Source organism: Haemaphysalis longicornis, unplaced genomic scaffold (genome assembly GCF_048455015.1).
Source record: "Haemaphysalis longicornis isolate Haplotype H1 unplaced genomic scaffold, Haemaphysalis longicornis Haplotype H1 scaffold_9, whole genome shotgun sequence".
Classification (NCBI taxonomy): Eukaryota; Metazoa; Arthropoda; class Arachnida; order Ixodida; family Ixodidae; genus Haemaphysalis; species Haemaphysalis longicornis.
Window position 1 is genome coordinate 138,632,984 of NW_027526460.1, and position 27,151 is coordinate 138,660,134.

The 27,151-nt window shown below is 48.2% G+C and overlaps 1 protein-coding gene across 1 annotated transcript in view; it reads right to left on the reverse strand.

The window, feature by feature from the left end:
• The window catches only part of LOC144153047 (F-box DNA helicase 1-like), a 94,061-nt gene that overhangs the window by 54,013 nt on the left and 12,897 nt on the right, over positions 1-27,151 (reverse strand). Inside the window, exons 5-9 of the mRNA XM_077684682.1 lie at positions 25,602-25,783; positions 14,145-14,264; positions 9,203-9,300; positions 5,651-5,729; positions 979-1,068 (exon numbers count right to left, since the gene is read on the reverse strand). Of these exons, the coding sequence (XP_077540808.1) occupies positions 979-1,068; positions 5,651-5,729; positions 9,203-9,300; positions 14,145-14,264; positions 25,602-25,783 (569 nt within the window). The remainder of the gene's footprint in view (positions 1-978; positions 1,069-5,650; positions 5,730-9,202; positions 9,301-14,144; positions 14,265-25,601; positions 25,784-27,151) is intronic.

Consider the following 27,151-nt stretch of genomic DNA (forward strand, 5'->3'; position numbering starts at 1 on the left):
ATAACAAGGGTAGAGCTATGTGCACAAGATGTACGAAACTATTTATCAACGGCGGCTCGCAGTGAGCGGCGGTACACAGGTACGGATTGGTCGGATAACCCCACCAGTAAGTACCCTAAACATCTTGGTCCGTGCCCTAACCTTTCTCGAGTGATAAGGTTCGAACCGGGCGTGGGCACACCTTACCAATAGCAACATCCGCGCGCAGAGAACGGATTAGAAGCTCAGATGGGTCGGGTCGCCTAAACACCTGCAGTGCATCTTGTCCCTTCGCCGCTTCCAGCCAGAAATATTGCTCGCAGAGGCTTGGGCGTTCACCATGGTAGGTTACTGACTTCGCTAAGTGCACAACAATGCTTTTTTAAAACGAAACTGAAAGAATGATGGCTGACAAACACGAGGGAAGCAGCCTGTCTCGCAGTGGGCATCCTCGATTTACCAGTCCTGGACGGTCCGCGGGCAGTCCGAGGACTGCGTTTGGACCGGGAGCCCCATAGGAATACATGGGAAAATCGAGCGCCGGATCGCGTCTCGGGCAGTCCGCGGACGATCCGGGACTGATAATCGAGGAGGCCCAGTGTATGAAATCTGTTGTCTGTGTTTTTCAAATTACGTCAGCTCGTGGAAGGCTTTGCTTTACATTTATTTCCCGCGCTCAACCACTTCGGAACCGTTTATTTTAGGAAAAACCTTTATAGATTCTTCTCCAGTGAGCCCTCGCCGTGCGCGAATATTGTGACGTCACAAACCGTAGTACCCGGAAGGGTGCACGGCGTTGGCACCTGTTTTCACGTTACTGGCATTTTCTGCCGCCTTAAACAGCCGCGAGTTGCGAGAATGGTGAACTTGGATACCTGGCGCCTTAATCTATCGATGCAGGCCAACCTGTTTCCACCCTTTAGTGTCCCATTAATGCATGGCTGCTCGGACGACCATGTATGGTCCAGGCAGACCCGTTGAAAAGGAGACAGCACTCACCGGAAGCCCACAGCCCGGAAGGCCAGCGAGTGAGCTGTCCGGCACTCCACATTGGAGGGGAAGGTCTGCTTGGCAATCTCGCACACAGACCTGTAACGACAGGCAGGAAGACCACCACAGTGTGCGAGTGTGCTGGCCCATACAAACTACTTGCACGACCACACTCGAGTACAACTTAAAGGAGCCATGAAGAGATGACACAAGTTTGGTTCATTCAAAAGAATGCCTCGTCAGAATCATACTTACACCACTTTTAACGTAAATTTCACTCAAATTAGCTACATAATTAGGAAAAAAGGAAATGGCCATGCAACCCACTAGCTCATTTCCCGCAACAGAACTTAGGTCATACCAGCCAGCTCTGCGATTGGCGGAGGGTGGCAAAAGGAAACGCAAATTAGGCAAAGCTTATGAGCTTGCCGAACGAGCTATTTGCGCTTAAATTTAGGGCACATTCTTTTTAAAGCCCCAAGAATGGTGGGACAAACAGTGGAAGTTGCGAAAGCACACGTAAACATAGAAGTACTGATGCATACTGCTGTTGTTACTGCGCGCACCATGCTTGGTTTAGCTGCACAGCACTGCGGGGCTTGGGGTTGTCTCATACGACACTGGCCGGTTGACGCAAGCGACGATGTCTTACGTGGTCGTATTTGTCGAGCAAGCACCATGTTTCACGAAACGATAGTCTCAGTGAACAAAACAAGCCAGGTACAAATACGTTCACAAACAGACCAAGGACAGAAAACGGCTTGCCGCGGTGTGGTGGCGCCATCTTGGTTCACTAACGGTAAACAAGGCCCTGTGATGTCATTGCAGACGACGAAAACGCACGATTCAGCGAGAAAATCAAAATTTTAACTTAAATTAATTAATTTCTCAGTGAACAAAACATCATTTGCATTAGAACAAGCGCTGGGGGGGCACTATAAAACAAGAAATCTTTCGAATAGCACAAACTTGAGTTTTGTGTTCGTGGCTCCTCTAAGAACGACAATGAAAATTGCCCACGCGCTTCATCAGTGTAGCCAGCTGTTTCTTTGCGCAAAACTGCGCCGCACACAGTCGAACCTTGTTTCAATGAAGTATAGTATCAAGACAGTAATTTAGTTCGTTACATCCGATACTCGTTGTAACAGTAGAGCTAAAAATCAGTTCAAACCAAATGGTAATCTGGCTTCGGCAAAAGTCCTTCATCGATACAAAAATGCGCATTTTAACCTTCGACCCCTCTATAAACGAGGTAGCTCGCGTTTCTCTTTGCGGCATTTCGAGCTCAATTAACCAGAACATGAGCCGGGAAATTACAAGAGAACACAGTTCATTTCACGAAACAGGCCTGCGTTTCTATTTTTTCGAGGAAGGACGTGATCTCTTTGTCTGGTGGCCATTCACAGCACTGAGTAGGATGAAGTTTCCCACAGTGTCCACGAACAAAGAGAACACCTCTGCTTCTGCAATTTCGGAGAAGCCGGGAGTCTTTCAAAGTACCTCGTCAGCCTACTGGTCAAATATTTCTTCGTTATATCCGATAGTGCGTGCGGCTGTCACAGTTTCACTTTTTTTTATAAAAATAGGTGGCATTTAAACGAAGCGTGACCAACCAAAGTTTGTATTTAGTCCGCTATAGCCGATAATTCGCTATATCAGTGTTCGTTATAACGAGCTTCAACTGTGAATGTGATGCGGGATTTTTTGGACTTAACCTGCTTCTAAATTACTACAGCAACGACAAACTAGCTGAGAAACAGATGGTGCGCGTGCGTTGACCTCTGGGTCTGTAACTTCGGCAGAGAGATACTACTCTACATGAACTACTATTGCCGTTGTACGCTTGTACCCGAGTAAAGCCTTTAAAGGAGTACTGACACGAAATTTCAAAGCTGGGATAACTATGCAAAAGGCTTCCTTTGTGTATGGAGACATCTCCCGGAAAGTTTCAACAGTAACCGCTCAGTACAACTTATTTTAAATCCACTTTAATTTTTGCACACACCCTTTCACAATCGGCACCAGCATGACGCCAACAGCTCCTCCTGGCCCCAACGTGCCGATGGAGGGCCCCTGTGACATGGCCAACGCGCTGCGGTTGGTGCGCGCTGCTCCAGCATATGTACTACCGTAATTACCCGTTTCTAACGCGTACCTGATTTTCCCGGCAAAAAAGCCGAAAAAACTTGCACTTCCGATTGTAACGCACACGGAACTTTGTGAGCAAGAAAAACGAATGCGAGACAAACGGCAGATTTATTTCTCGAAGTAATCTCACTCATCTCAGTCCTCGTCGCTCTCCGCTAACCACAACATCTCGTCCTTGGTGCCATCAAGCGCGTTCGCGATGCCGCACTTCATAACAGACGTTCAACCATGGTCGATGGGATTGTGGCCCACGCCTCGCACGCCCATCCTGCGAGCTTCTCCACAGGCGCGCACTTCATCCGACCGCTCGTTTTGAACGCGTGAGAGCCACTGCTGCCATTGCTGTTATCAAGCGCGCAAGTGGAACGATCTGACGGTTTCTGTGAACGCCGATAGAAACGCCTAGGCGCCTATGCTTCCTGCATCCGAAAAATCGTTGCTAAAAGCTTTGGCGTCATAGTGAGATGGCAATGGCGATGGGCGGGACGAAATTTTTGTTGTTTCGGCAGTTTCGGTTTCGTATCCGATTCTCGCATGCGATTTTTCGACCTATTTTTCCGGAAAAAAAGTGAGCGTTAGAATCGGGTAATTGCGGTACATCACGGTTTAGGAACTGACGTCATGCTGCCCGGGTGTGTACGGAGATGGTAAAAACCACAGTCGTTCTGCACACGGCTCTGGTGCAACAAGAACGGTGACGTCACGAGTGCCCTTCTGTCATGGCGGCCACCTCAGTGTTCGTTTTGTCGAAACCGGAACTGACACCAACAAACGAGACTTTAAATAATTATTTACACTGTGAATGACCGTCTAAAGTGCTATTCTATGATTAATGGGCTGGTAGGCACCCATAACAGCGAAAAAAATCGTAACACGAAAATTTCGTTTCAGTACTCCTTTAATTAAATGATATAAGCCCAATGGCCATGCCTACTGCATGATTATTCCGCAATGAACCAGACGAGATTTACAGCAGTCATTTGGCCACTGACTAGAGCTGAAAATAAAAAAAAAAGAAAAAAAAAACAACAACAACAAAAAAAAACCTTTCACTGTGCTATCAATCCCTATAGGATTGCATTTTGCATCACTCAGTGGTCAGTGGAGTTTTTATTTGTTATGTTTATTATGTTCATGAGACTTATTGTAAACATTCTGTCCTGCTACTTGCATTTACTGTCCTGTAACTTTTCCCGAAAAAATTTACCTCGCGTAACGATCACACCCCTAACTTTGCATCATATTTTTGGAAAAAAAAGTGCGATCATTACACGAGTAAATACGGTATGCATTTTTTAACAAGACAAAGGTCCGCAAGGTGACGATTTTTCATGCTGGACAGAGAAGGCCCCATTGCATCCACTCCCCCCCGACTTCCCTCGAGCAGAAGAGGATAACTTGCACAGGTATTATGTGCAAAAAAAAAAAAGTTTTGGACGCAGTCGTTTTTGCGAAAGACAGTATTGGCTTGAATCTAGCACGCACACATGAGGCAATGGTAAGGGAAAGTGCCAAAGCACTTTTTAAATGTTCCAAGTTCCAAATAATTATTTGTGAACTTGAACGTAAGGCATTTGAAATTTGAACTGAATTATTTGTGCTGTTATTGTAAGACTCAAAGCTCAAATATACGCCCATCCCTGAAGCACTGCGACTTTTAGCAGAAGTTCAAGCTGTCATTGATTGGGATTATCGGTCAACTGAAACCACTTTAAATGAGTAATTTTTGTTCGACTGTATCTTAACTGAAATCACATGACAAGCTGCTTTACCAAGCCTTAGCCAATCTTCCTCCCATGGGCATGTGCATATCCATATTAGGGCGCAGCCCTTTGGCAGCCGTCTCTGGGCTGAGCCGCATTGTCGGTGTAACCGAGCGAACGATGGCAAGACCAATGAGGGAAAAAAAAAGCGAACAATGAAAGAAAGCAAAGGAGGAGAGCGCCACGAAATCGGGAGGGGAGGGCGGTTCACCGTGGCGGCGTGAGCCCGCGCTCTCCGAAAGTATGGGGTGGGAGGAGGGGAGGGGGCAGTATGCTGTGCCCGCACGAGGTGCTCAATGGTGCGATGACGAGAGGGGGGGCGTGCGCGTGACTATGATGTGCGCTCACTTAAAACACAGTTTGCGGTCCCTTCCTGAGACGCACTTCGCACCGCCGACACAAAGGCTCACCATCGCTGCCTTCGAGAGCACCCACGAGTGAGTGCTGCCTCAGCGCGCTGCTGCTGCGCCCAAATATCACATCAGGGAGTATCGTAAGCGCCAGCCAATTTTTTTTTTTTTCCCTTCTTCAAACATCAACAGGACCATATGCAATCAGCCTTCTACACCACAAATGTAAAAAGCTGATGCCAGTGCAGTTCCAAGGCCTGATGAAAGGCAGTTGTTGCAAAATTCCCCACTTTCTGCTGCTACAGCCTTCGGCAGCTCTGCCCAGTGCTTGCAGAAGATTCACGGCTGCTGGCATGGCCTCCCCTCCCCCATTTGGCTTGCAGTGGGCGTTGTACATAGCCAAAGCCGGGTTCTACTCACCTGTTGTATACAATGCAGAGGAAGCGAAGGGCGGGTCGCAACCTGGCATACTCCACCAGTGTCGACGTCTTGCCCGTCCCTGCAGCAGCAGCAGCAGCAGCACAGTTACGAAGCCAGCACTGTAGCAATAAACAGCGGCACTGTTGCACCGCACGTGGTTCACGAAGTCAATGTTGCCAAACTACGAGGACAGCCTCGTAACACACAAACTATAGTTCGGCAGTACACAGAGTTAGAGATGATGATGATGATAATGAAATACATTCTGTAAGCGAGGTTGGACGTTGGCTTCAGACTTTGGCAGTTTCGATTTTGGGCATTGGCTTTGACGTAGGTTGCATGGTCGGAAGCTTCGTATTTTAACCATCTTTCTCTTAAAGGGCACTCACAAAATTTTGCATCTTGTTTTTTTTTTGTTGTTGTTGTGATAAGTAAGCTAATGACCTATTTATCACGTGTGGAAACCTCATTTGCTTCAGCGCGCGACGGTTGTTTAACTAGAGGCATTTTTAAAGTGGCCAGTCACAGTTTCAGTTTCAGCGGGTGCCACGAAAGGTTGGATTTTGTATAAACAAAGCTGTCCATGTGACTACTACGGACATCAAAGAGCGGAGCTGCCATAGCACTGTCGATTCCACGTTGGCGGCAGTTTCTGCGAATGCCCCTCTGTACTGATCTCGTCAGCCGCTTAATTAAAAAGCGACCGTGGACATGATGCAGGCGCTGCGAGTGCAAATTGCTGCCGCGGGTAGAGAACGACGCACGACGCTCAGGCCAGTGGGTGGGGAAACGTGCGCTGGGAGCAACTGGCCGGTCTGCCTACAGGTCTGCCAACAGATATTAGGCTTAACACTGCGGCGGATATTCGATTGCAGCTCTTGAAGGCGGTGCAGATACCTATTTTTAATGCAATTTCCCATCACATCATTTTCCCTTTCTCGTATTCACAGCTTTGCACCATGAGTCCCACTTAGTGGAGCGATAACAAGCTATCACTTGAGCTAATTGCACCTGCCTGCGCCACTTCGCGGGCGTCACCCGCACAGCGATCGTGCTGGTGGTATACGCAGCTCCCTCAATTTGCCTGTCGTGAGCCCCATGCGTTTTCGCGTCCAGTGTAATAAAAAGCAACAAAAACCGAGTGCTTGGAATCACTGTAGAAGTTAGGTCGCGGCCAGCTGCCTACAAAAACAGAGTGCTTGGAATCACTGTAGAACTTAGGTCGCGGCCAGTTGCCTGATGAGCCAACGAAATCCCGGCGCCTTCACCGCCAACGATCGGACTGTCTGAAGCTCAAGAGGAAGAGCACCGACCTACGGTCGAAGCGGCGAGCCGGCGAAAAACACCGGCAGTGTGGAAATAGTGAGCACAAACTCGTGGCGTGTTTGGATGTTGTTTATTTACTCCACATCCCAGTAGATGCCGATCTCGCGAGGACCTCCACTGGCTGCTCGGTTGCATTATGCGTTACACACATTTTAAAATTGAATTTAAATAAGTTATAGGCTGTATTTGCTGCTGATATTTTGCACATGATGTATGTGTGTTCACACCAGTGTATCTCCAAGTTATCTTGCCTTCAAAATTTTGTGTCAGTACTCGTAAGTGGCTTGGAATTTTTTTTTTTTTTTTGATATACTGTTACAGAACATTCTGGTATTTCTTAGATTCTGATGCCAATGTCAACGTCGAAAATTTCGCTCAATTAGCCATTTAAAGGATTCGAATTAAAACTTGCTTGATTTAAGGGGGAAAAAAAAAACAGTGTGCTACAGTACTTGCGAAGGTGTCAGTCATGCAGCGTGGCTTTTATCTCGCTGGAGTTAGGTACTCTTTCATTTTGCCATGGCTACAGCAGAATCTCGATGATATTGTGGGAATCGTGGAGAACCGCGACCTGCGATCCCGAGCCAGCGCGCGCTTCGGGAGAGACGCTTGTGCGCTGAAACCGGTCCGGCGCTGCGTTGTTTCGTCGGCGTCCCCCGAGAGATGGCACCACCAATCTATGCGGGCATTGGCGCGCGGGCGCGTGCGCACACGGGAGTCGGGAGAGTCTCGTCGAAGACCCGGCAGGGGCGACTTCGGTGGAACGCGGCGGTGATGGATACATGCATCTCAGGTGGGAGCTTTGTTTGTTGCGCGCCGTGAGTGCCTGCCTCCCGTTAGCGGTCACGACCCGGACGGCGTGATTCGTGAACGCCGTCGAGCCTTGTGCTCGCATGCTTTGGGATTTCCCAAATAAACGGCTGTGCTTCGGCACTACTGTCTACTGTGTTCTCGTATCGGCGAACCTCGCTGGGCTGCCGTAGCCATGGGAGCCCGCGTGGTTGACACGCCGGGAGCTAGCGTGGGGGCCTACCCCAGAGTGCTGGCAAGGCCCCCGAGGAACCCCTCAAATATCCCACAATATGAATCTCGCGGGACCGCGAAAAATATTCGTATCATCCGACATTCGTATGAACCAACACAGACCAAGAAATTGAGCACTAAAAAGAAGTTTTCGCTCATTTCTTTTTTTAATTTCGTGTGAAGAAATCCGTGATGTCTTGGTACTTGTTTTTAATCTCCATGTCGCCAAGCAGTCCTTTCTGGGGCGCGTAAAGCTTCGCACTCGTTTCCTCAATCGCAGTGCCTGAGCACTACACGCCGCAACATCAAGGCGTGAATCGCATGTCATGTTTTCACACGCGATTTGTGCGTGTTGCGGTTGCACGTGCGATTTTTTCACGCCTGCATCGACGATTCCGCACCCGCGTCAGTACTCCGCCTGGGTCAGAAGCTGATGTGGGCATGATTCTAGCACGCATTGCGCTAGAATCGTGCACGCGGAATCGTACTAAAATCGTGCTTGATACGCGACACGCGCGGCAGTGGGAGGAGCCTGGCAACTTGCAACCAATGGGGAGGCATGTGCCTCATGGCAGCAGTTTCAAAGCGCTTGAGACAGCCAGCTGGCTGCGCCGGAGATGTTTAGGCTTAGCATGCTGGCAGATATTTCATGGGCGCTTTCACTAGTGGTGCGGATGATGTTTTATAGTACTGCTTTCACCCACAATATCAGCTCCTTTACCGCACAAGCAACTTCGTTTGTGCCTTGAGCCGCATTTTAAAGGGCGGTTAGAAGTGGTCGCTCGAGCGCCCCGCACCACTTCACGGCCGAAGCCGCCCCTTGCTGCATCGCACACAACATTCGGGTGGTTCCGCGGTGGCATCAGAGCGCGTGGCATGCACGGTGCGTTCTTGTGAGCAGGAAACAACAGCCGGGCCATTCCTGCAGAAAGAGCGACAAAGAGGGGAGGCAGAGCCTGTACGTCGCCGTTGCCGGCTCGTTCGTATCATCTGCCGGGCCGTGCAGGTCCATTCGTAACAGCTGAAATTTTCCCCATTGCAAACAACGCAATTTCGCCGGGACTTCTCAGAAATTTGTATCATCCTGAAATTCGCATCACCCAGAATTGTATAATCGAGGTTCCACTGTACACACATTCCTCTTCCTACCAGTGATAAAAAAGCACCCCAGAGGTGCCTTGCGTGCGCACATGCGTGGCTCACCTGCGAAGGCCACGATGCGCACCACGTCTGTGGGCTTCAGCTCGTGGTGGATGATGCGCATCTGCTCGTGTGTGAAGCGCACCCGCTGGTTAGGCAGCCTGCAACACAGAGAAAAAAATTCAAATTCGAGGTGTTTGGGCTATAAGGTGTGGCACAGCGGAGGGCTCCGGAACAATTTCCGCCACCTCGAGATCTTTGACAAGCGCTAAAACCTCAAACACGGCAGGCATGTCCGCTTTTCGCCACCGCCTGAAATGCAGCCACTGCGGCAGCGATCGATACTGCATACTTCAACTTGGTAGCAAGCACACTGCCCTGGCCACTGAATCGCTGCAGTGGCTGCAGCTCACAGATTGACAGCAGTGCTGGCATGGAAGACAAGCAAGGTAGACGAGGTCAGCAAAACTTTTAAGGAGTGAGTGGGAAGCAGTTGCAGAGCTTCAATTACAGCTGAACTCCTCTGTCTTAGCCATCTAAAAGGGTGTTAACATCAGCCACATGAAAAGGAACTCTGAATTCCCATGGCAGGTGACCACAACGAATTGAACAGGCATGGGAAAGGAGCTGCTTCATGGTGCAACGTTCCCAGCATCGTCATCACCACCACCACCACCACCACCAGCCTGTCTGCAGGGCAAAGGCTTCTCCCACAGATCTCCAGCTATCCCGGTCCTGTGCCAACTGCGATCAATTTATCCCCGCAAACTTCTTGATCTCATCTGCCCATCTAACCCTCTGCCGCCCCCTGCCACGCTTGCCTTCTCTAGGGATTCACTCTGTTACCCCTAATGACCAACGGATATCTTGCCTTCGCATTACAAGACTTGCGCACGCCCATTTCTTCTTCTCAATTTCTACTAATACCATATTTACTCGAATCTAACGCGCACCTTTTTTCCGGAAAAATAGGCCCCAAAATCGCATGCGCGTTACAATCGAGTACGACTCAAAACTGCAGTGCCATATGGCCATATCGCCATTGGCATTTCAAAATGGCCGCTTGACTAAGCGCTGAATGCGTAGCCAGCTCTTCGTAGTCGGCGCACGTTTGCCTCTGTCAGCGTAGTCGATGTTTTTTTTGCGTTCCTCTGTCCTTACCGCCATGGAAGTTCCTACTGCGAAGACACGGCGGGTTCATTACGATGCTGCATTTAAAAGAAAGGTAATCATGTGCGCGGAAAGCGACGGAAATCAGGCCGCCTCATGTGCATTCAGTGTTCCGGAGACTTGCGTGCGGGACTGGCGCAAGAAGAAAGAGAAGATTTTTGCAAGCAAGACCACACGGAAAGGTTTCAGCGGACCAAAAAAGGGGCGATATCCCGAAATAGAGGACCCACTGGCGGAGTACGTGAAGCAGCAGCGAGCGGCTCAGAAGCCCGTAACGATGGAGCTGCTGAAGATACGGGCAATGCAGCTAGCGTTAAGGCAAGGGCTGACGCGTATGGAGTTCAAGGCCAGCAGGTGTTGGATCGCTAATTTTATGAAGAGGAAGGGCTTTTCACTTCGCCGGCGGACAGGCATATGCCAGAAGTTGCCGGCTGAGTATGAGGAAAAGCTGGATGCATTTCAGCGGTACGTACTGAACTTGCGCCGCAACAACAACTACCAGCTCGGGCAAATCGGAAACGCGGATCAAACACCGCTATACTGTGACATGCCCGCCACCACAACCGTAGAGAAGAAGGGTACCAAGCAAGTTCGAGTGTTGTCGTCTGGTCACGAGAAAACGAGAGTGACGGCAATGCTTTGCTGCACTGCGGACGGGCACAAACTTCCCCCCCTATCTCATATTTAAACGCAAGACGCTCCCAAAAGGGATTGTGTTCCCCAGTGGGGTGATCATACGCGCAAACGAGAAGGGGTGGATGACCACGGACTTGGTTGCCGATTGGATTGAGCACGTGTGGCGGAAGCGACCAGGCGCAAGCTTGGGCCTGCGCGCGATGCTCGTTCTGGACGCATTCAGGTGCCACCTCGACGAGCGCATCAAGGACAAGCTCCACGCTTGCAATACAGACCTTGTCGTGATACCTGGTGGCATGACATCGCAACTGCAGCCACTGGATGTTTCGCTGAACAAGCCAGTGAAAGACCGGATTCGGGCGCTGTACACGGAGTGGCTTGTTGGTGACGGCCATGAACCTACAAACGGCCTACAAACAGGATCAAGCGCGCCTCTCTGCAAGACTTCGCCGGATGGGCAAAAGATGCGTGGTGCACGATCCCGCCTACCATGGTGAGTAAGGCGTTCAAGAAGTGCGGCATTTCGAATGCAATGGATGGAACAGAGGATGACATGCTTTGGGCCATCGAGAGCGACAAGGAGTCGTCCGACAACGACGACGAGTGATAATGTGCCCCCCAACGGGTGCTGCCCCGGACCATCGTTGTGGTGACTGTTGCCGGCGATAACCAGCACCGTTCATTTTGTGGCACATTTAGAATAAACCTTGTTTGTTCCAACTAGGAAAAAGCTGCATTTTTGTATGAAATCATAAAAATCTAGTGCGCTTTACAATAAAGGACGTAGTTTTTTTTTTTTTTTCCCCCGACCGCGAAAAACGGGTGCGCGTTACAATCGAGGGCGCGTTAGATTCGAGTAAATACGGTATGTCCTTAACGCGCGTTTGTTCCCTAACCCACTCCGCTCTCTTCTTGTCCCTTAATGTTACACCTATCATTTTCCGCTCCGTTGCCCGTTGAGCCGTCCTCAATTTATGTTGAACCCTCTTAGTGAGCCTCCAAGTTTCTGCCCCATAGGTGAGTACTGGTAAGATGCAGCTGTCACACACTTTCTTCTTCAGGGACAATGGTAGGCTGCCATTCATTATCTGAGAATGCCTGCCGTATGCACTCCACCCCATTCTTATCCTTCTAATTATCTCTGCCTCATGGTTGGGATCCGGGGTCACAACTTGGCCTAAGTAGATATATTCGCTTACCACTTCCACTACCTCGCCCCCCATCCCAAACTGCTGTGCTGTCCCGAGGTTATTGATCATTACTTTGGTTTTCTGCATATTAATTTTCAGGCCCACGGTTCTACTCTGTTCGCCCAGTGCAGAAAGCATGCTTTGCAATTCGTCCCCTGAGTTACTTAGCAAGGCAACGTCATCAGCAAATCTGAGGTTACTGAGGTATTCTCCATTAACCCTTACTCCCACCTGTTCCCAATCCAACGTTCTCAATACTTCTTGTAAACATGCTGTGAATAACATTGGAGAGATTGTGTCTCCTTGTCTGAAGCCCTTCCTTATAAGGTATTTTACTGCTCTCCTTATGGAGGATGATGGTAGCTGTGGACCCATTGTAGATATCCTCTAGTATTCTTCCATAATGCTCATTTACCCCCTGGTTCCGTAATGCCTGAATGACTGCTAGGGTTTCGACCGAGTCAAATGCTTTCTCGTAATCTATGAAGGCTATATATAGGGGTTCAGTATACTCAGCGCACTTCTCTATCACCTGATTGATCGTGTGAATATGGTCCATTGTTGAATAGCCTTTACGGAACCCTGCTTGTTCTTAAGGTTGACTGAAATCTAAGGTTGCAGAAATTCTGTTAGTGGTTACCTTGGTAAGTACCTTGCAGACGACTGACATTAAGCTGATCGGCCTGTAATTTTTCAAGTCCTTCATGTCACCTTTCTTATGGATTAGGATGATGATCGCATTCTTCCAAGATTCTGGTACACTTGCGGTCATTAGGCATTGCGTATACAGGTTTGCCAGTTTTTCAAGTACAATTTCTCCGCCATCCTTCAAGAGGTCTGCTGTTATCTGATCCTCACCAGGTGCTTTGCCCCCTTTCATTTCTTTCAAAGCCTTCCTTACTTCTTCGGTCGTTACTGGTGGGATGTTTATCTCCTCTGAACTACTTTCTCGTTCGGCATTATCCTGGATGTCCCGGCTACTGTACAGATCCCTGTAGAACTCCTCGGCCACTGTGACTATTTTATCCCTATTTGTAATGACATTGGCTTGCTTATCTTTAAGTGCATACATCTGATTTTTCCCCATGCCAAGATGCCTCTTCACTGCTTTCAGGCTACCTCCATTCTTTACAGCGCATTCGATCCTCTCCGTATTATACTTCCGTATGTCAGCTGTCTTACGCTTACTGATTAACTTCGAAAGCTCCGCTAGTTCTACTCTGTCAGCTAGACAGAATAGAACTAGTGCAGAAACCTACCAATAGATTAATATTTTTCCCTGCACTGTTCTATATTAGAAAGAAAAGTACACGACTCCTTTGCAAAGCTCTGCCATGTTTGCTGCTACCGAGATAGGGATTTGTTGCTTACTTGTCTCAGCTTGTGAAGTGAACAACACCTGAAAAGGGGCTACACATTTCAGGGCAAACCCCCTTATGGGCTCCGGCATCCAGCGTCTCATGTCGTCGTCATCGTAACTGCCGTTTCATTTAGTCACGGTACTAAAACACCCCGACATTCGTTTAGGTCTCACGCTAGAACATAAAGCGTACTAAAAAAAACACCGAGAAACTCGTTTACACTTTGCGCTGGAACGCTTCGTTCTTCAATGACACGAGACTTGCAGCAAAGCTGTATACCTCTGCCTCCCAATGGTTTCATTTCCGTTGGCCACAACGCCAAGGCGTTAAGAATACACCGATACACAGCATGCTTCGTTTCTCCCCAGGATTCACGTTAGTGGAAATGGCCCCGGGTTATTTTTCTCTTAAAAAATTAAATTCATGCTGTTTTAAAAAACCAAAAGGTTAAAAACATTACGCCCGGATTTACATTACCCCACAATTCTAAAAGTTTCCCAGTCGCCACTGCCACCACTACCAAATGACATTCACTTCACCGTGTAGACCCCCGCACAGCCAAAACTTGCGTCACCTACAGCTAAGGTCATTCGCTTTCAATGACATCAGATTTGCCGTGTGACAGGGGTGTAAGTGAGGCACACGCACCCAAATTGGTGAAGGCTCTGCTGTCCGGCCCTACTGGCGGCACCAACGGCCACGTCTGCGGCCGTCCCCTGCCACGCCCTCTCAGACAGATGCAGCGCGTAGTAGATGCGGTAATGGATCCTGCATGAACATGCGCACACACACACTTCACTCGTGGCTCGCTCCATTTCCCAGAGAAACAGAGTGACATCCTGCAGCAAGTCAGCGTAAGGTACCCAAGAAAAACTAGACTTGGCCTCTCACTGCCTCTCTCGGCCGGGGATTGGGAATAAGGGACACTGGTCTTAAAACAACTTCTCTTAATTTTCAAGCGAACTTTCTGAAACTTGTCAGACTTGCTGCTTTCCCCCCACTGATTTCAGATATGCCATTATTTTCTGAGCTGGTCAATTAGTTCCCAAGATAATTAGAGATAATTAGCCATTTTTGGAGGAACAATAGACAAAGCAGTGTTAGTCATAAAACTGTAATCTCAATATTTTCCAGCATAATGAGCCCTGGTGAATGCAATATTCGAAAAAGTTTTTTGATGCATTGCTTGGAACTAATTTTACAGCTCATTAAACTTCCGTGTTTGAAATGGGCACTCAAAACGGTTACTTGCCACTGGTGCCACCAAAGTTTAATGAGCGGTAAAACAAAGTCATTATGTACACTATTATTATGTACGCTTTATCATTAATAAAGTCATTATGTACACTGACATTATGTACACTTCATATACACTATGTATTCAGAACTCTCATGATCGCATACAAGAGGTCGGGCAAGGCCCGCATCGAGTGGGGCTCACCACTCTCTTCCGCCCTCTCAATCTCAAAACATCGAGCTCCTCAGTTTTACACCTAAAACCCCACCCACAACAGGGGCATCACAATTTGAGAATGAGGATGGCTCGTTGATTAGCCCCCCCTAGGCCGCTGCTTGGCCACCATGACAAACAAAGCTAGGTGGGTTCAAAATAGTCACGTGACCCACTCTCTCTCTCGTACAGAAACCCGGAAGTATTCCGCAAAACACTAATATAACACGCGTGAAAATCGCCCAACTAAAAGCAAACCTAGCGCCGGCCATCGGTTGTCGGGCGGCTTGTCTTAAAGTACTGTACATATTGTGCGCGCCTATAGTTGTGCCCCACACCGCCAAAATTTTTTTCGTTTGTAAACACGTGGAGTGCCTAACAAAGCCTGGTCGCCTAACCATTGACGCATCCCAGCCGCCGAGTCGCCAGGGTCAGACGTGTGACAAATGGAAATGCAACTGTCATAGACCGAAAATCTGGAGTCCCGTTCCTATACTGTCCGGTTCGGGCATTCTCGGGGCGGCAATCACGGTCGTTAAAATGTCAACAGTCACCCTCCGCCGGTTTCCCAGATGAACACAACGAAATCCTCCTTCGAAAGCTGACATCGCTTTGAACTATTATGGGGTTACCGACGCGTTTGTGTGCGTCCTCTCTGGGCCCGCTTGTCGGGTGAACACAATAGCGTGGCGAACAAAAAAGAAGCGTCCGCAGTTTCTCCCCACGCCCCTCGCGCCCAAGTCATCTCGGCTGGCACGAAAATAAACACAATACAGGTAGACACGCTATACCCAACCACCGATACCTAGTTGCCGGGAGGTATTACTTAAGTGAGGTGTGCAAACTTAACACCTGCCAGGCGAAGCAATTTTGCCATTACAATGACACTGCTGTCGCATAAAATTAGCACTGCAGCAGTTTCCACGTCCGATAATATTTTTGAGCATTACATATTTTGCCTATTACAGTCGAGCCCTCTTATAACGATCCCGTTTGTAACAATATATTAAATGTAACAATGAAGAACTATGGCACCATTTACTTTTGTGTGCGTTCAATGGTAGAATAAACTGCTTATTACAATGCTCCAGTCCATGATGCCAGATATAATGATTGAATCCAGTTACAGCGTGCACCAAAAATGCGAGCTGCCACCAGCCCTCTGTGCCGACTGCGCCGACGGCATGCGCTGCGATGCGCCTTGCATATGGTCCACCCCCACAGAAACTGAGTGGACTGCGCCGAGGGGAGGAAGGCAGTTTTCCTTCTGAATCCCCCTCCCGGCGCCGCTGCTTTGGCCTCATTCCCGCGCCTGCTCACTCGCACGTTCACTCGTTGTGTCGTGAGCGTGCCACTTTGAATGCGACTGGGCGCCTCTTCAACTGGCTCCGCTTTCTCGCGGAAGGGACACCAGGGCCGATTGGAAACATCCGAGTGCCTCACTTGGAGCCGATAAACTACACTTAACCTTTTATTTAGTGGCTGTAGCCTCACTGAAGAGGCGATCGTTGCATGAATATGTGCTGTGGACAGCGGTGACGGTGATGACCCAGACGACGCGGTTACAGTGTTCTAGAACATGCGGTTGCGCAGCCTACTCAGGTAGTGTCTTTGCAGGAAGCCCAGCGCATGACACAGTCCTTCAGGGACTGTTTCTGCCAAGGTCCCTTCGCTAGGTGTGTGCCAGCTTCGCGTGCAGCGAATAAAGCTGACCTACTATGGCTTCTTTCCTGTAAATAAATAGTAGTATGACCTTGCTTGCAAGCGAATAAAATGTTTTGAGCTCTCTGTTTCGTCATTTTGTTTCGCAACCCGCTTATAACAATTATCAGTTATAACAATGGGATTTCCTTAGCACTTGTGGACTAGACCATATATATGTACTACTTATTGTATGTAGAAATGAAAATTTGCTTTTGAACCGCATTCTTATGCTCATGTGATGCTTCCCTTCTATGTCCTCGCAATCAGTGCAGTTTGTTTCTTGTTGTTGTTGTTGTTGCTTTAACCCCGTGGTACTTCGGAACTGATAGTAGCATGAACTGTGCTCATGAATTGCACCCCTTTACATGTGGATTATATTCTTCAGTTCGGCTAACTTATTCTACCATTACATTTTTTCTTCTGTACCTCACACGAAATCTCACCCGCTTGCCTTCTATAACGGCCTACCCAGGCCCTGAGGGTACAATAAATACATAACTTCGGGGCAACGTCCCCCACTGGGCCCTACACAACGCATAGCAAGTACTAAATGCTGTGTTTCCTGCCATCCGTTTGTGCAATAGTGTCAGAGCATGATGGGGAACTCCACTCCTCTGAAGTGGAGGATGCATGGGTGCCTGTCATACCGCAAGCAACCAAGGTGCCCGGCCCGGCAAAGACAGCCATGCTAAGGCATTGTCGAGACACCAAAAGGTGTTATTGGCAAAACACCCATGGCACTCCAATAGTTCAAACATTCTCCAATGGCCTCGCACAAAAGAACATATTGCTAGTGATAGTTGACCCCCCTGCAGAGCAAAGGGGGGGGTCTTCTCAACGCAGCCAACGTCAGCTCAATGCAGGGAAGGGCCCACTCTAATCAAAAGCGGTGCTGTAGATAAGCAAGTGTGCACCTGGCCATCCACCTGCATTAAGGCCCATTCCCACTGGCGATTCGCCTCATCGCGCGACGGCGCGCGTCGCGCGATGAGGCCATGAGGCGGTGTTCGCACTTGCGATCAGCGATGATGCGACTGCGTTCAGCGCAGCTGCTTCCCAACTTGTACGACCTCCTCAGTGCGTCAACCATTGGCAGTCAAAGAAAATTATGTTACACGAGCGCGACAAAAGCAGGTAGAAAGCAAACTAAAACACATGCCACTAACCTGGAACAATGCCGAAAGCATTGCGGGTTGCGGGAGGAGCAGAAAATAACAAACTCAAGAAGGCTCTTTTCAACATATTATTGCACGAAGAAATGCACACGCTTGCTTTCACGCCACAACACCCGCATCACGGCCCACAAATTTCACTTTTCACAAGCGCAAAGTTCTGACGCCTCCGAACTCTACGCGTGTTTACCAGTCGCCGATAGAAGTACGAAGAGGCTGCAAGTCAACCTACCATCTCGCTATCCACCTGTAAACGATGATTACTTGCTTTTACAATCCATTATTTCCATACAATCCATTGCTTTTACAATCCATTTACATTACTTGCTCGCAATGCTAAGCATTGCTACAACGGCAGTTATTCCGATGGAAAAATATCTGTCGTAAGGTCTACTTCATTTCGATTGATAGCAACGCTATGTCGGAATTGCGCCTAACTCCATTATCCTGGGCAAATGTTAGTGGGAGTTCGAGTTCTTCCGTGGAAATAACAGTGCGAAACGCGACGCTACCATGCGCATTTGAAAGCGGCTCTGAGCGGCCGCCGGTTCTAGCGCGGCCGCTTCCGTTTTATCACATACATCACGTCCCGCCGCACCGGTAATGGCCGCCTTTTCTATTCAGTTTCGGTTCTGAAACCACCAACGTCGTGAGCCGTTTGTGTTGCTCGCGTTCATGTCTGAAATGTAGTATTTTGCATTTCGCACTTTTTTTATGTGTACTATTATGGGACATTAATTTTACGTTGTCAAAAATTTGAGTGCAGTAGGCCTTTAAAGTGCAAAGAACTGTGACTTCACAGCTGACAAATCTGCTTCATTTTCGGCCACAAGGCACTGCGACATGCTTGACCCTACTTACACAGCAAAAGTAACCACAGTTAAGCGAAACCGTGGTTACTTAAAGGGGCACTGACACAAAAATTTTGCATCTTGTTTTTTTTGTTGCTAGTGACCTACTTATAACCTGTAGAAACCTCCTTTGCTTCAGCGTGCGACGGTTGTTTAATTAGAGGCATTTTCAATGCGGCCAGTCGCAGTTTCAGTTTCAGCGAGCGCCGCGAAACGATGGATTTTGTGGATTTTGTGTGAACAAAGCTGACCCCGTGACCGTCGGAGGGATATCACAGAGCAGAGCCGCCGTAGCACTGTCGAATCCGCATCGACGGCAGTTTCTGCGAATGCCCCCACGTACTGATCTCGTGAGGCGCTTAATTAAAAAGCGACCGTGGATGTGACGCAGGCGCTGCGAGTGCAAATGCTACCACGGCTAAAGAACGACGGCGACGCTCGAGACGGTGGGTGGCAAGACGCGTGCTGGCAGCAGCCTGCCGGTCTGCCTACAGGTCCGCCTACAGTTGTGTTCGGCTTAGCACTGCGGCGGATATTCGAGTGCCACTCTCGTAAGCGGTGCAGATGACAATTTTTAATGGAACCCGCCATCGCATCATTAACTCCTTTCTCATGTAAGCCACCATGGTCGGGACTTGGGGACAATTTCGTGCAGCGGTAACAACCTATCACTCGAGCTACCTGCGCCAGCCTGGGCCACTTCGCGGCCGTGGCCGCCGCCTGCACAGCGACCATGTGGCTATCTCAGTGGGCTCTTCGTGCCTCCGGCGCGTTTTCGCATCCAATGGTAATAAACAGTAATAGAAACAGAGTGCCTGGAATCGCTGTAGAACTTTGGCCGCGGCCAGCTGCCCGATGAGCTGACGAAATCACGCCGCCTCCGCCGCCAACGATCGGGTCGTTTGTTCTCGAGAGCAGAAGCTCCGCCCTCCGGCCCTCCGATTGGAGCGGCGAGCCAGGCGAGCAGGCGAAAAACGCCGGCAGTGTGGAAGCGGCAAACACAAACTCGTGATGTGTTTGCATGTTGTTTATTTACACAATATCCTCGGGATGTCAATTGCGCGTGGTCCTCTGCTGGCTGCTCGGTTGCGTTTCGCACACTTTAAAATTGATTTTAAATATGTTCTAGGCTGTATTCGCCACTGATATTTTGCAGATGATGTAAATGTGTTCCCACCAATCTATCTCCGAAGTTATCTCAATTTTGTGTCAGTGCCCCTTTAACTTTAACTGCGGTTACCACAAACTGCAGTTTTGGTTGTTACACGCGAAATTCCAAATGTGTCGACAGCGGTCACTTGGTTGTGAGCGTAACAAAAATAAATTACCACACTTTTAACTTCACGATAAAAAACAAAAGAGAAGCAGTGTAGAAAAAAGGAAATATCGTTAAAGCAGTCGCTTCAGACCCAAACGCAACGCACTTGCGCGCGGCGAGGAGAGGGGCTTCCCCAACAGCTCGCAACCGGCTTGGTTTGCTCAGGTCTGCTCAGTGTTGGTGGGAACAAGCTTAGCATCGCGGTGGATATTTGACCGCCGCTGTCTCTACAACTGCGAATTACAATCCGTAGCACAAGTTTTCACCATAATAACATCCACTTTCTCGCATGTGGAAGTTTATTTCCGTGATCAGATTGATTTCGAAGAGCGGCGATAAGCTGTTGCTGCCATGGTATGGGCCGGTTTAAGCCGCTTGCAGTGCCGTGCGAGCAGGCGCACCAGAGTGTTTGCAGGCATGGCCGACGGGCGCGCCGATTGTTTCCGAGTGCTGAAAACGCTTCATGATTGCCTGCGTTATCCATTTTTTTGGCGGACGACGCGCGGAATTTACAAATTTAGCATCGCTTTTGTTGTAGTTGATCGGGTGGATCGGGAAACGAGCTGCTGACGATGGGCAGTTGCGCTGGTTGCGAGAGCGACGCAAAGAACGCAAGCACCTATTGGGGGCAGCTTTGGGGCGCCTGTTATTTGAGGGCCTTCGTCTCCTCCAAATGCCAGGTGATTTCCCCCCCCCCCCGCCTCCGCTGATGCGTGTTGCCACTTGCGTCCGAACTGACTTGTGCGATTTTGAGCACTGCTGCTGTGGGAAATGCGGTTAGCGTGACCGAACGAGGTGGCCAAGCTCAGTTTGCATTAACCATAATTAGCAAGGTAACCGCAGTTTCGTCGGTCGTATAACGCAGCAAACTGTGGTTTTGTCTAACCGCGGTTCACTTAACCGTGGTTAACTGCGCTCGTGTAACTAGGGTATTATACCCTAGTTACACGGGACCAAAAAATTGCCCCCAAAAAAAGCATTTTTTTAGGTATCACTTGTCCCCTAGTTTGCACAGTTTTTCCTCTGAAAAGTTGGTACAGTAAAAGCTCGTTAATTCGACACCCATTAATTCGGAGATTCGGATAATTCGGACGGCTCTATTGGTCCCGGCCAAAGCGCATGTTAGTCTATAGGACCAAACCTTCGTTAGTTCGTCAGAATTTGGCCCCGCACCGCTTAATTCGGACAAATGCTGACGGCTGCCGCTACACAAAAGTGTGGTAAATTAGCAGCGCTGGCACCACTGGCGCCCAGGAAGACCACGATTCTGACGAAGAGTCATGCAAGGAGGTGCAGCCGCGACCTCATCGCATCTCACGAGAAGTCTCGGAGGCACTTTTGATATTGGAGGACATTTGCCTGAGCAGTTCCGACAGTTTGCGTGCTGTTGGCCACTTGGAAGAGTTAAGAAAAATTGTAATGTCAGCCGGAATCTGCTCGAAAAAGCAGACGACTATAACAAAATACTTCAGCAAATAAAGGTATGCTTCTCCAACGTGATTTTAATGTTGTTTTTCCTGTTCATTCATTAATTCGGCATTCGGATAATTCGGACATTTTTCCCGGTCCCGTGAGATCCGAATTAATGAGCTTTTACTGTACTTGAAAATGCCAGGTACTTAAGAAGCCGTGCAGGCCCAATTTCGATGAAAAAAATAACTTTTTCATAATGTTCTCTTTTTTCGCCACGAACGATACTGGAGCAATAGGAAAACCTCAAGAGGTACATCCCAGCATGCAGAGCAGCTAGAAAGATAATTTCATTTGCAGTGCAAAGCTGAATGTTTAAACCATGCAATATGGGAAGCAGATTTTGCATTTCGTGTTGCAGTAGTTGTTTAAGTAGCATTATTTTTAACTGGTTAGCACAAGTACTTCAAACCTAGAAGCTAGAATTGATGTAAAGTTGTATGTGGTTGAAAAATAATAATAATAAAAAAAACTGCTTCCCACGTTTCATTCTCCACAACTTCTGGTATCTATTCATGCCTTGCTGATAATCTTTTGTTGATTAGTTTTTTTTTCGTTGTTCTCAAGAACAATCAAGAAGGATTTTTAATTATCTCTGAAACTAAATGCCTTCATCAAAACTATTTGGATATTTGAAATCAGCGAAAAAACTGAATGAGCCAATATAGTTTCATCAAGATGAGTTGGAAAGCAAAAAAAAAAGTTTCTAAACCAGTCTGCCTCGTAAAGAGCCATGAAAACAAAATATGGCCCTGTTCAGTTTGGAAGATTTTGCTATCTCCCTCAACTAGCTCTATGCCAGACACAAAAAATATTTCCTTTTAACCGAAAAGATGCAAAAACTATTGAAAAAGATGCCAAGTTTCGTGCTACTTGTCGTCAGCTATAAAGCTTTTAGTGTGTTAAACTGCATATTAGCGTTCAAGCAAGCGATCAAACAGAGCTAGAAGACCCAATATCATCGCCCGGTCACATACCTCACCGGTGGCTTTTTTAAGTTGGTGGCCGCCAATAGCCCAAGCAAGATTGGTTGACATCGCAGAGCAATTGCAGGAATGCGGCTGGGAGTTGCCACTGCTACTCAAGTTTTCTTTAACACAGTCTAACCCACTTATAACAATACCGAAGTGCCACAAAAAACCCATTGTTATGACAAGGTCGGGCAGAAAAAGTTACTTGAACACGCGTTTAGGGGTTTTCACCCTGTATTTACAAAACGGAAATGTAACTGCAGGGCCGACCACCCATGCTTGCACCAACAGACGTCACAGGACCCCTAGGAAAGACGACCACCGTCTTCCACAGAGAAGAAAGAGCGCATCACATCCTTGACCATTTTTTTTTTAAAGATTGGCAGATTGCATGTTACTAAAGTGCCGTTGTTTTCTGCTTTTTTTTAACATCGGTAATCGACAGCAGCCTTTACGCCACTGTAGCTTTATTTTAATCAGTGGCCTTATTTAATCCAATGCCTCTCTTATTTTCTGGGCCAGCTGACAGCATTCAGAAGTCTGCGGTCAGAAGAGGCGGTCAGGAGATCTGCTTCTACAGGGATAGCAGGGCTACATCAAAGGCACCAAGTTTTTCTGAGTGTCAGAAAGACAGAAAATGCTGCAACTTGGTCCCACATGCTTGGTCCCACACAATGCATCCAAAATCTCTCACAGATCTCTAAACACTATACCTTACATAGGCTCATACAGTCAGGCTCAATTATTATAAACAATAATGAGGAAAATGAACATTGTTATAAGCGGTTTATTTTACCACATAACATATAGCAAAGTTGACGGTGCCACAACTGTTCATTGTTACATCCAATATATAGTTATAACCGGTATTGTAATAAGTGGGTTGAACTGTAGCTCAAGCACTTGTTCGAGGTCTGCGATAAAGTTTGTATTATTGTTATTTTTCATACCTTTCATGGCTGGAATTAAGCTGAATAAGTTACCAGAGGATCATCACCACCACCAGCCTGTCTACACCCACTGCAGGGCAACGGCTTCTCCCACAGATCTCCAACTATCCCGGTCCTGTGCCAACTGCGACCAATTTATCTCCGCAAACTTGTTGATCTGATCTGCCCATCTAACCCTCTGCCGGCCCCTGCCACGCTTGCCTTCTCTAGGGATTCACTCTGTTGCGCTTAATGACCGACGGTTATCTTGCATTCGAATTACATGCCCTGCCCACGCCCATTTCTTCTTCTTAATTTCTACTAGTATATCCTTAACACGCGTTTGTTCCCTGAACCACTCCGCTCTCTTCTTGTCCCTTAATGTTACACCTATCATCTTCCGTTCCATTGCTCGCTGAGTCGTCCTCAATTTAAGTTTAACCCTCTTAGTGAGCCTCCAAGTTTCTGCCCGACAGGCGAGTACCGGTAAAATGCAGCTGTCATACACTTTCTTCTTCAGGGACAATGGTAGGCTGCCATTCATTATCTGAGAATGCCTGCCGTATGCACTCCACCCCATTCTTATCCTTCCAATTATCTCTTCCTCATGGTTGGGATCCGGGGTCACAACTTGGCCTAAGTAGATATATTCGCTTACCACTTCCACTACCTCGCCCCCTATCTCAAACTGCTGTGCTGTCCCGAGGTTACTGATAATTACTTTGGTTTTCTGCATATTAATTTTCAGGCCCCCGGTTCTACTCTGTTCGCCCAGTGTGGAAAACATGCTTTGCAATTCGTCCCCCGAGTTACTTAGCAAGGCAACGTCATCAGCAAATCTGAGGTTACTGAGGTATTCTCCATTAACCCTTACTCCCACCTGTTCCCAATCCAACATTCTGAATACTTCTTGTAAACATGCTGTGAATAACATTGGAGAGATTGTCTCTCCTTGTCTGAAGCCCTTCCTTATAGGTATTTTACTGCTCTCCCTATGGAGGATGATAGTAGCTGTCACCCCCCCCCCCCCCGACTTACTTAGCAAGAGAATACCGTATTTACTCGCATAATGATCACAGCCCTGAAGTTCATCGTCAAAATATGACTTTTTTTATTTCCCGCGCAATGATCGCACCCTGAACTTGCCGCAGCCATATGTCGTATGTGTGCCAAGTCTAGACGACGATGGTCCTGCTTACGTTAGTTTTCTCCTCTTTCAAAGCGGACATGGCTACCTTATTGCCACGGACTTGATGATATTAGTGATATCGGCAAGCATGAGTTTATTATTGGTGCGGAAGAAACTCACTAAATGCACATACTGTACTGATAAAACGTATAAAGAAACGCTCTCGGCTTGCTGTGTCGTCGGCAGCCGCGTCTTGATGTCACACACTGTGACAGCAGCAGCCACTTATTGGTCGACCTGTTCTCACCTCACAGCAAACTTGTTCCGGCCCGATTCGTAATTCCGTAATTCTGGCACGTTCCGTAATGAAAACACTGCATTTTGCATCACTCAGTGGTCATTCAGTGGTCAGTGGAGTTTTTATTATGTTTTTATTTTAGATGCGAAGCGTCTCATGCTCGGGGCTGTGTCCCTCCCTCCCTCGTCGTTGTTCGCCGTCTGCACTCTACTGCGCATGCGCGTCTCTTCAGCCCCGTCAGCGTTTGGGCTGACATCAGCGCAGCCCACTATAAAAATAAATAGTTAGGCGGTGCCCGGTTTCGATCCCACGACTCTCTGGCCGCAACGGGAGGTACGTGGCGCTCTTCCCACTGCGCTACAAACCGAGATGGGAGCATGTGCTACGAACGCGCCTTATGTCCTTCACTCATTCAAACTACGTCAAGAAGCTAGTGATATAACGAAGGCACGCGAAGCTGAACGTCAACGGAAACGACGAACTGAAAACTAATGGGAACTTCAGTCGACCCCATGGCTGCTTCGCATACTACTCAGGGTTCCCCTATGGAAAGATGGTGTAATTTTGTTATATTTATTATGTTCATGAGACTTATCGTAAACATTCTGACCTGCATTCTGCGTTTTCTGCGCTGAAACTTTTCCCCGCAAAATTTACCTCGCAACTTTGCATCATATTTTTGGAAGAAAAAAAGTGCGATCATTACACGAGTAAATACGGTACTTACCAGAGGACAGTTCTCTTGAACTGAACAAACTTGCGTGCTGTCTGTGTGGCCCCTCCTAAGCTTGCCACCCGCTCCCCCCTGCTCACCCATGGTGGACGCACAGGGCACGCTGGAAGTACAGCATCAGGGTGGCCACGCAGTAGAGGGCCTCGCTCAGGGCCACCGGGTCCGCGTGCCGAAACAGGGCCCGAATGTCGCTCACGCTGTCAGCCACCAAAACCACCAGGGCGGCCACCGCACACCACCAGGGGGCCTGGTCTGGCGCATCCTGCATTGCACGCAATTACCTGCTTTTAAAGGGGGGACATGGGCCTTAAAACAGCTCCTTTTAATTTTTAAGTAAACACTGTGAAACTTGTCAGCCTTTCTCCTTTTTCCCCCACTGATTTAAAATATGCCACTATTCTTTCAGTTGGTCAATTAGTTCCCGAAATAATTAGAGATAACTAGCCATTTTTGGAGGAGCAGTAAACGAAAGTGTTGGTCCTAAAACTGTAATCTTTGTATTTTTTGATACTGTGAACCCTGGTGAGTGCGATAAGAGAATTGGTTTTTGATGCACTGCTTGAAACTAATTTTAGAGCTCCTTAAACTTTGGTGTCTGAAATGGGCATTCAAAATGGTTCCTTGCCACTGATGCCACCAACGTTTAATGAGCTGTAAAATTAGTTCTAAGCAGTGCATCAAAAAACCAATTCTCTTATCGCACTCACCAGGGTTCACAGTATCAGAAAATACAAAGACACAGTTTTATGACCAACACTGCTCCTCCAAAAATGGCCAGTTATCTTGTGTAAATAATTGACTTACTCAAAAATTAATGCTGCATTTCAAATCAGTGGGAAAAATTACGCCCCCCTCCTTTCGCGGGAACCCTGGTGTGATGCGACGCTGAGGGGGGTTCAAGCGCAAGCGGAGAGCAACCGTCGACCGAAAGGCCGCCGGAGAGCGGCACACCGGTCATATGCGCAGTGCGCCCGAAGGAGAGGAGACTGCGGAGAGAGAGTGCAGTGGCTATGACGCAACACAATCCACTTTAATCCAGTCCAATCCAATCCATGCCAAGCCAAGCCAATGCTCCTCGCGAGAGAGTGTTCGCTATTGAAGAGGAGAGGGGGAGAGTGGAAAGGCTGCGGACAACAACAACGGACGCACGCAGGAAGGACAGGGCCGCCGACAAGAGATGCTCTCAGCGTCGCATCTAAAAAGCAGCAAGAATGACAAGTTTCACAGAGAGTTTACCTAACAATTACAGGAAGCTGTTTTAAGCGCAGTGTCCCCCCTTCAAAGCTGAGATAACTATGCAGAAGGCTTCCTTTGTACATGGAGATATCTTACAGCAAGCTTCAACAGTAACCGTTCACTGTAACATATATTAAATCCATTTTAATCTTTGTGCACACAAGAAAGCACAGAATGGCTACCTTTTTGGCATCAGCATTAGCATGGCGCCATCTGCTCCTGGCATGGTTCTTGGCCCCAAACTGCCGATGTCAGGGCTCCCGTGATGTGGCCAATGCACTGCTTTGCTGTGTGTACCACGTCACAGTTTTGGTACTGACATCATGCTGTTTGGACGCATTTATGTGCGCGCGCAGACCGGCAGTGGCGCAACAACAATGGCGGCGTCACGAGC